This window comes from Alosa alosa, chromosome 12 (genome assembly GCF_017589495.1).
Source record: "Alosa alosa isolate M-15738 ecotype Scorff River chromosome 12, AALO_Geno_1.1, whole genome shotgun sequence".
Taxonomy (NCBI): Eukaryota; Metazoa; Chordata; class Actinopteri; order Clupeiformes; family Clupeidae; genus Alosa; species Alosa alosa.
Window position 1 is genome coordinate 22,477,518 of NC_063200.1, and position 10,000 is coordinate 22,487,517.

Here is a 10,000-nt window from a genome sequence, read left to right on the forward strand (position 1 = left end):
TTTGCTAACGTTACAGGCCAACGCATAGGGTGCTTGCTAGCCAGCTAGCCAACTAGCTTACCGACGTCCTATCAACCCGGCCGCGAGTACAAAACAGATAATCTACATAACTTCAGTTGAAACCCGAGTAAACGTCCTACGGCAGATTTTATTTATTACGGACATCAGTTCTCGTATTTGAACAGACGAGTTAAAAAGAAACAGGGGAGGTTGGAGAAAGGTTGCAAAATTCATGGCGGCCGCCATCATGAGTCTTTTCCAATGCATTTCAATACAAAACATGGCAACCCACGGCTCAAGACTAGCCAGTCTAGAATTCTCACCCAACGACGCACTAGATCGAATAATTTTCACCTACCTTCATGTCGGGACATCCTACAGACAGTGACACAGCCCCCTCCTCGGGCTCCCTAACACGGATCACACGGAAAGATGCCGCTAAAAAGAAATAAAACTGGGATGCGGTCTCTCTTTCCAATTTTCTCTTGAAGATGGATCCGGGGCTTACAGTTCTTCGCTTCCCCCTCCCCGTCTGTCATGAAGCAGTTGTGATAGAGCATTTGCGGACTATGGACAAAACGCTAGGGGGCGTACTTGTCAATTTATCTCTTCTTCTTTGGTGGTATGACGGCGGCAAATTCTCAAGCCTCTCAAGTTATGAAGAGTATGACTATATATCGCCACCTACTGAATATAAGATTACGAGTCAGTACAACATTTTTAGGAAAAAGGCGTGTCCCATGTGGACCCATGCAAGGATTTGACCTCAGTTGCTCAAATATGCCATCCTGCCCTGCCCACAGTTAGGCTGTCAAAAATGAACTGAACGCAACAAAAAAGACTTTGCAAGTCAATGGAATTCCACACGATTTATTTCTGTGACTAATTTAATGATTTAACAGATTCTTCAGAATGAGTCATCTGACATAGAAACAAGCTTTTTTTTTTTTTTAACAAATTGTGACACAATAGTGTCAACATGTTTCAAGTCCTAACATTCTATCATAAAACATAGAATACATGTTATTTGTCAGTAAAATACAGTGCATTTTCAAAGACAATTGCAGCACTTAAGTTCAACATTCCTACATGCAAAACAAGAACCCCTGTTGAACAACACATTCCTCGGGTGTCTTTTATCAACTATACTTTTGATCAACAGCATTCCCTGATACTGTAAGTTAAAGCATGCTATGAGTACATTTCAAAAGGTAAAAACATTTCAGGTGGCTTTTTTTTCTCTTTGATACATGTCATTAGAGTCCATAAGCTCCTGCTTTATGATGGTAAGACACACCACAGTTCTGAAAATCAACAAAACTAAAGATTTTGCTGATTGCAGTGACAATCCATATGACAGAGATGGAGCAAAACGAATTAGGCAACCCATAGAGTGGGATGTCATTTTTAAAAATCTTTTTTGGCACTGACTTGGATTGTTTAGGCCTACATCACCATATAGAATGATGCCTACAGTGTGTACTTCCTAGGCTACACAATCAGAAAAAGCATTTTGTATTTGACATACTTAAAAATAACAAGAAGACCCTGACCCTCTTCCTAAAGCTCTGTCTGTTCTACCCCATATGAAAACCGTTTTTCTTCCAGCTCGGTTTTTCAAAACCTAATAAGTTAAGAAATACTTGTCACGACTTATGTGTAAAAACTAGTTAATATAAGATAAGGCATTCTCCTTTGACATTACAATATAACATTTAACAATCACTCAGAAATTCTGAGTCTTAAAACAATGAGTATTGCATATAAATCTAATCAAGTTCTGTACATTTTAAAAAACACATTTTGTTTTTCTTACCAAAGCAGCAAAATACTAATCAACAATACAACTGAGGAAAAACAGTGCTAAAAGCACTTTAGCCTCTGACCGTTGGGTCACCAAAGTATGGTGCGAACCTTTGTGAACTCACATGTAGGTCTCACATTGTACCTTTCGGCTGCATAACATTCACAACTGCTTTAAGCTGCCCACTTTTGGGCCATGACATGAATATTCACAGCCAAAGAAAAACAATGGACAAACAACCAAAAAGAGAGATAGAGAGAGAATCTCATTTGTAAGTCAAATACTTGTTTGTTGTTAAGTTATGGCCATGTGCCCATTACACACTATTTTGATACATGAAACAGTCACATGCATTGAATCCAACCGAAGACTTCCTTCATTTTTTCCAAACTTTGTGTGTGTGTGTGTGTGTGTGTGTGTGTGTGTGTGTGTGTGTGTGTGTGTGTGTGTGTGGGGGGGTTAAGGAAGTCTTGTCTCAGCCTCGACTGAACTGAAGGATGATGACTTTTCTATGTTTAATTTGTGGTAGGGAAGGAAAAGAGATCCGTGTGTAGGGGCTTACGAGCCCTCCTCCTGAATTGGGGTGTCTTTCTTCTGTGTGTCGCTCTCTCCCGCCCCCTCCTGACTGGATGAGTGATTGCAGTTGTTCTTGCTGCTGTCGTTGCTGTGGCTGCTGGCGCTGCCCAGTCGAGAGGACGCCACCACAGCTTTGACAGCCGCCTGTGAAATGAAATTGGGGCTCACATTAGCATCATGAAACCACTATTTTTACTTCATAAGTGCTCAACAACTATCTTCTTTTTTAAAATATGAAATCATAATGATGAAAATAATAATAAAAAAAAACACTGAAAAAAAGCTGAAAAGTACATAATTCTGACATTTCTGACATTCATTTAGACAATCTTGGACTGTATACCTTTAAGTAATATTAACAGTAGATTTGGAGATTAATCTTATATGTATTGGCATCCCCAAGTGGAATCTCTGAATCAGTAAATACTGTAAACTACAGTAACTATACCTGCATGTTTTTGCCACCCCTTGGCTGGCCTCCCCTGCCTACCTTGAGCTTTCGGCGCGCATTGAACTCCTGGAGTTTCTTCTGAGCCGTGTCCATATGGGCGAAGTTAACTGCCTTCCCGGTCACCCAGGGGTGCTGCAACGCCTGTAGAGTGGTGAGGCGTTTCTTTGGATCCTGGACAATCAGCTTCTTCACCTGCCAGCCAACAATAACCACAATAATAATAATAATCACTACCATGTAACTGGGTCAGGCAGCAATGAATTAATTGCCCGTCTCAGACCAATATCAATTACAGACAGAAAGTCGGGCCAGAGTCATGGTACAAACTGTCCAACGTTTTTTAAAGATTCCGCTCCAGGCAATAATAAAAAGGCAACCCCCACACACACACACCTTGCAAAATAAATAAAGGCAAGAGATTGAAACTGCACTGGGCGCTCATTAAAAAACCATGAGTGCTAGCCACCAAATCTTGAAAGCATTCAGTCTCTGCTGACTAAGATGACTGCTTGGATGTCAGGATAGATAGACTTGATTAGTGTGCACTCTTGGTGTAACCAGAAGCCCAATCTGGTTACTGCAGAGAGACAAAAAAGGGCCTTACACGGCACAACTCCTCCCGGTCCTTTGAGACACACACACACCACGCACACACACACACACACACACACACACACAGGCCTGCTTGCAGACACTGCAACATACACTCTCACACACACACACACACACACACACACACACACACACACACACACACACACACGGAGAAAAAAACAACCAGGCTGATTTTCTCATGTGTTTTCATTTCTCATTTCCAAATTAATAATCCTCCAATTAGTTTCATCAATGCCCATAAAATCAACTCTCACCTTCTACTTCAACTACTACCCCGCGCTGTGGGTAAAAACAAAAACAATCATATCCATGCAAATAGCACAGTCATCTTTTTTGTTTGTTTTGTTTGTTGCGTGTTTGTTTTCAGCGATTACTCACAAGGTCCTTGGCGTTGAGTGACACATTGTCCCACCAGGGGGAGACAAACTCATATTCACAGTTGAGAATTCGCTTGAACATGTACTGGTCGCCTCTGTCGTCAAAGAACGGTTCAAAGCCACACAGCCTGCCACAGACGAGATGACCACAAGAGCCAAATAAATCAATAACTGGATGTGGTAACCAAATATTAGTCCTCGGAGAAGACAATATTCATCTATTACTCATTGTGAAATGTTTGGGACAAATAATACCACACACACATTATGCTTGAAAATGGAAACTCTCGGTGATGCTTGATCTGACATTTACCAGAGGAGTTGGTAAATGTTAATATTAACTGTAAGTCAATGACTTGCCATGTGTGAGGAACTACTTTTTTAATGCCAGGGCAAGGAAGGGCATGGTATGATGTAATCCTCTTGATCCAAACAAGAGAGCTTTTATAACATCTGAATATTTTAAATGGCAACGTTTTTAATCAAGCACTGTTTATCATTAAGTTAAGAATGGCGAGAACACAATATACACTCCATCAGTGGGTTGTAACCTTTTCACGCTCCTGCAGGCAAGTGCATTCTGTTTGATCAATGAATTTAAAAGGTAGCTTAAAAATGTAACATATGTGTTACAGTAGGGGCAATGGGGTGGGGGCTGTCCTCAGAACTCACAGGATGTATGTGATAACTCCCACAGACCACATGTCAACTTCAGGCCCATATGCACATCCCCGCAGTATCTCTGGAGCTGGGCAAGACAAAGAGATTGAGAGAGAGAGAGAGAGAGAGAGAGAGAGAGAGAAAGGAGGATGAGAAAGAGCAAAGAGGTAGAGAGAGATAGAAAAGGCTCTATGGGTAATCATATATCCTCAGACAACTACAGACATTTCTTCTTACTGTTTCAAATTGAAAGAGAAACCAAAACTGTGGGTTGAAGAAAAAAAAAGAATGACTGACACATACCACAATACCCCGGCGTCCCACACACAGTCTTCATTGTGACCTGATCATCCACAATTTTTGACAGGCCAAAATCAGCTGGGAAAGGAAACAGGATGTCACTCTAAACTATCTTACAGTCATAAGTCTTAGTGGGAGACTTTAAGAAAATCAGTTTATTGAGCATAAACAAAATACGGTATGTATATTGTCACTTGCATTGTATTGTCAAACAAACAACTGGGCTGCCTGTAAACAATTGTTTTGCAGAGAGCTCGATATCTTGGAGTAATTTAGTATGAATCTTTCCAATTTACAACTGTCATTACATTGCTATTCACCACAATTCAGTTTGAAAGTAGGAGCTATCTAGCCTTTTGCAGGTATTCTATTAAACTGTTTTCCCAATAGATGCCCCTATAAACTGACAACTGTGATGCTTAATTGCAAACCTACAAAATAAGTTTATTAGAACAACAACAACAACATCATCAACAACAACTCATTGCAATTATATAGTGCTTTTCAAGGCACCGTTTTTGAGAAAATATTGAGAGTTATGTGTCATTGGTAAGTATGGTAGGAACTCCTCTTATGACACGTTATATACGCTCTGGCTGATCAGGCATAACTAGTCGATCCCTGATCTCTCTGCCCAGGGTGGGTGGGTTCGGTTGAGTAACTCACCTATCTTGAGAGGGGCATCTGGAGCAGAGGTGGCATATAAGAGGTTCTCGGGTTTCAGGTCTCGGTGAACCACACCGTTCTCATGGAGGTACTGTAGGCACAGGGGAGACAATCGCTTAAATCTTTTATTCATCTCTTGCTGAGGACCACTTGGTTGTGATTTTATTTTTACAACAAAGGCTGAGTAGAACTACTTTCAAAAGCACAGAGTAAGACTGCTGTGGTAGATCTGATCTAGGAAACAAAGAATGTTTAAAGAAAATTTAGTTGTTTTGTCTGTCTCAAGCGTAATAAACCCAGTGTTATAGATATAAATCAACAAAGTCGTAACAGGAATTGTCAAAATCGTAAGAGGAATTGTCAAAGTCGTAACAGGAATTGTCCCCTCTAAACCACTTCCCGATCACTAGTGTTGCTTGCTTGTACAGAATTATCACCGGTCTGAGGACGGTGTTATTTTCAGTGTGAACCCAACTTGAGTCCTTATCAAGGATTATGTTTGTGACCAGATTAATGTGTACGCATGTGCTACAGGCGGGCCAAGTATAGGGGAACCCAAGTCTGATGGCCAAACACCTGCTCACCACAGAACAAAAGCAGGTGAACGTGCTTGTTTCTGTTCACGTCAAACACACTGTCTCGGCTGACAAGGCTGTGATTACATGTGTGAATTCTGCCAAGTGTGATGTTTTTTTGCACAAGCATGGAGACCTCATCTGCTCAAATATCGACCTGGTAAACGACTCTATCTAAAATGAAGAGGAGTGGGGAATTCATGGTGCAGTTAGATTGTGGAATTCTTTTCAATTGTATGGGTCTAAAATACACACGCACACATGCACTCACAGACACTCACACGTGCACTGCACACACACACATTTCCAATATCAAACTAGCATCTTCACGCCCAGCATCAGCTGAAAGTGTAGTATAACGAGAGGGCTTGTGTTACCAAGCCCTCCTAACCTGCCCTACCTTAACAGCACTCAGCATTATCTCCACAACATTATACCAGAAGAATGTCAACAGTAAGTCACTGTAATACCCTTTTGTCTTTTACCCCATTTTGGGTGGGTCAGAGCCAGGGTCGTTTGTCATGTGGGGCCCCCAGCCTTTACACTCCTCTAACTAAGCATATCTCTCCTGAGCTTTAATTGCATGATGTACCTTTTATCTTGACAGACAGCTCCAACAGGCCAGCAGATATGTCCTTTACAGTGGGACTCATTAAGGTGACAGACGAGCCTAGTTAAGGACTAGCCCAGACAGGGTCCCTCTGCCAGAGCTGTTGCCTCACCTCTCAGTGGGAACAAGATCCTCACTCTCACTCCTTAATCAAATGGCAACTGTCTTAACCCCCTCAACACCTTAATTTCCTGTTACATGACCATGGTGATAATAACCTATATAGAAGGGCTAGAGAAAGAGTGGGTCGGGGGCAGGCAGTGAATGTGTGTGTGTGTGTGTGTGTGTGTGTGTGTGTGTGTGTGTGTGTGTGTGTGTGTGTTTGCGTGTGTGTGTTTAACGGACTGACACACTTCCCAAATTTCATCAACATACTCGCCCACAGCCCTAGCCACCATTGCACCCAGTTTTTCTCATCTGCTCCCTCCATATCATGTTTGATCACGGCCCACCCTTTGATTTAATGTCTTGGAGAATACTGCGTAGCTTGGAAACATCAAAGCAAAAGAAGCACATGTTGTTTTCCCCTTGTTGCCAAGAGTACGCTTTCACCCAGACCCACCCACATGAAATCAAGTAGACACACTCTGTAGCCTGCTGCCTCTAATGCATGGCGTTGTCCATTTATAATCAATTCCAACTTGCTAAATTAATGTCCCTTTCACAGCAAAACAATGCCATCAGTGGCTACTTTACGGCATTAATAGTGCAATGGATTCACAGAGACCATGGAGATTGCAGAAAGGTTAGCTTTATACAAACCAGTTGTGTTAGTCACATGTTCCCATTTTTTTTATTATGAGCAGGTGCATTGGTGGTAAGGTTACCATGGTAACTCCTTAAACAGAGCACTGTAAGCATACAAGTCTGCCTGGTTACTGGGGGGAGTTGCAGAGTCACCTTTATTAAGACAGTTAATTTACGAGAGAGAGAGAGAGAGAGAGAGAGAGAGAGAGAGAGAGAGAGAGAGAGAGAATATGGTGAATCTTAGTTACTAGTTTCATTTTATGTATGAATTAATTTATTAATTTAAAAAAATAGTCTTATTGTTAAAGTTTAGCAGTCATAAGTTTACTTTTCTTAGTTGTTGTTTTTGTTTGTGTGTCTGCTTTGGCAACACTATACCACATGGTCATGCCAATAAAGCTCTTTTTGAATTTGAATTTGAATTTGAGAGAGAGAGTGAGAGAGAAAGAGAGAGGGAGAAATAAAGATAGAAAGAAAGAAGCCTAAGCAACTTGAGCTCAGATCCTTGATGATAATGCCAGCCATTGGTTGAGATGAACAGCAGACCTTGTGTATTGTAGTTGTCTGTTTTGAAAATAGCATCAGTGTCTTATCTCCGAAAGAATGACTAAGCCTTGAGCAACTCTCTTTTCAGACCTCCTGAATGCTATAAAGATAGCTGGACAAGATCACTCAGTGTTTACTCAACAAAAATTGTAACCAGATGGTTCCTTTTTGGGGTATTTGTTTTGGTAAATAACACTATATAGAGCTTGTACATCTGTTTTCCGGTGACAAAACTCTCTAAGTGACCAGTCTGTACACCAGCTGGGAAAAAAAACATGCCTTGTTGGGGTTTTCAATAATTCAGCAACACCATCAGCTGTTCCATTTGACACCCATAAATAAAAGTCTTAAGAGACTGCCTCAAGTTTTCATGCACAGCAGCACTGCCAACCCCATGGTGGAATAAACTTCAGCCAGTGTTCCATCCTTATAACAAAATGCATTCCTAAACAGCACTGCAGGTCACTTAGGTTAAAAGCTACTCCCGGGAGATGGCATAATGTAAAATGCATGAGTACAGCAAGATACCACGAGAGGAGACATCGTTCGGGATCGGGAGAATGCGTTGACAGAGCACACGGAGCAAATGGAGATGGAAAACGGATGGATGTTAGGTCGCTTGGAAATGCACAGGGGGGTGCGGGCGACTCCCGACACATCCACATCAACTTTTGTCACTCAGTCCCCCTGACAGCACTGTGGTGATGGTATGGAGGCACATCTATTTGATTTCCTCCCATTAATTGAGGAGGCCCTGAGTCACTCTGAAGAGGGGAACAACACGTCCAGGCGACACCAGACAACATAACGCAACACTGACCTCAATACAGCCAAGACTGACAAAGTGGTTTACGGGGATGGGGGATGGGGAGTAGAATCCCGGGATAAATAATTGATACACTGAATACGGAGTAATGCATACACATATACACACACACACACACACACACACACACACACACAAACACACACACCTACAGCATCCACCCACATTCATATTGCATAATCCCATTCAGGTGAGAGTTGCACAATGTGAAGCTTGCTCAAAACAACCGCACAGGTCGTGTCCCCGGAGCAGTTCTGCTGGGAACATATCCGGCCCCGGAGTGCTTCTCACGGATCTGTGGGTCAGCACACATAAGCCTGCAGTGGCTGTGGCAGTGGCCATCTCGCTGTCTGTTTTTTTTTCTGTCGGGAGGTTTAAATGAGTCCCTGCTCCCTGCATCACGCTCTCCTCACCAATTACTGTGAGGGGCCCTGAGTCTTATCTTCCTCACCCGAGTCCTGGGGGGAATTCTCCCTTTCTGTATAAAGCTCAGTGGAGCTGACACACATAAGGTGTCCTCTCTCTCTCTCTCTCTCTCTCTCTCTCTCTCTCTCTCTCTCTCTCTCTCTCTCCCATTCTCCTTTCTCCTCTCCCAAACTCTCCTCTCTCTTCCTCTGTCTCTCAGAAACGTAGGGGCGCTGCCACTGTCAAATCACTGTCATGTTCAGTCACCTCCTGACCTGAATCTACTCGCACAAATTCACTGTAGAGATGCAACATAACCTGCCAACACCATTCAACATCATCCAGCAGTTGAACAGGCATCAGAGAATTGAATTGCAAAATCCAGAAATTATTTTATAGAATGAACCTCAATAGCCCATTTTACACATATGTTAAAATATTTATAATCTGCAAGTGTTCCTTAAATGCCATTATTAAATAGAATCCCGAATGTCTCCTGAATTCTTTGGTAAACAATGTTGCGTCTTTGAGGAGGATGCTCTCCACACGGCACACATAATGAGAAAGAGTGACAGAGAAAGAGAGAGGGAAAAAAATCACTTTGAAAAAAGAAATGTAACACTCGCTACAAAATTCTCTGCATGCCTACAGTGACTCAGACATCAAAGGGACGTCCCGAAAACCCCGGGTGTGTTCGTTGTGCCGTGGTAAGCCGCGCCAAGCCGCGTTGCGACTGCGCCAAGCAGCGTCACGACCGCGCCGGCGATACGGATGGAATGCGCAGCACCCACAGGGGCTCTTGGAAGGGTGGAGGCCGCCTCAGACGAGCTCTGGTGTTATCT

At 42.5% G+C, this 10,000-nt stretch overlaps 2 protein-coding genes across 5 annotated transcripts in view; both read right to left on the reverse strand.

Moving 5' to 3' along the window:
- kcmf1 (potassium channel modulatory factor 1) overlaps positions 1 to 559 on the reverse strand; it is a 14,306-nt gene extending 13,747 nt beyond the window's left edge. For both annotated transcript variants that reach the window (XM_048259466.1, XM_048259465.1), the window contains exon 1: positions 359 to 559. In XM_048259466.1, the coding sequence (XP_048115423.1) occupies positions 359 to 374 (16 nt within the window). In that variant the 5' untranslated portion in view covers positions 375 to 559. The remainder of the gene's footprint in view (positions 1 to 358) is intronic.
- Positions 560 to 854: 295 nt separating this feature from the next.
- Positions 855 to 10,000, reverse strand: part of camk4 (calcium/calmodulin-dependent protein kinase IV) — a 21,734-nt gene continuing 12,588 nt past the window's right edge. For all 3 annotated transcript variants that reach the window (XM_048259624.1, XM_048259623.1, XM_048259622.1), the window contains exons 7-12: positions 5,450 to 5,540; positions 4,787 to 4,861; positions 4,496 to 4,571; positions 3,825 to 3,951; positions 2,871 to 3,023; positions 855 to 2,524 (exon numbers count right to left, since the gene is read on the reverse strand). In XM_048259624.1, the coding sequence (XP_048115581.1) occupies positions 2,363 to 2,524; positions 2,871 to 3,023; positions 3,825 to 3,951; positions 4,496 to 4,571; positions 4,787 to 4,861; positions 5,450 to 5,540 (684 nt within the window). In that variant the 3' untranslated portion in view covers positions 855 to 2,362. The remainder of the gene's footprint in view (positions 2,525 to 2,870; positions 3,024 to 3,824; positions 3,952 to 4,495; positions 4,572 to 4,786; positions 4,862 to 5,449; positions 5,541 to 10,000) is intronic.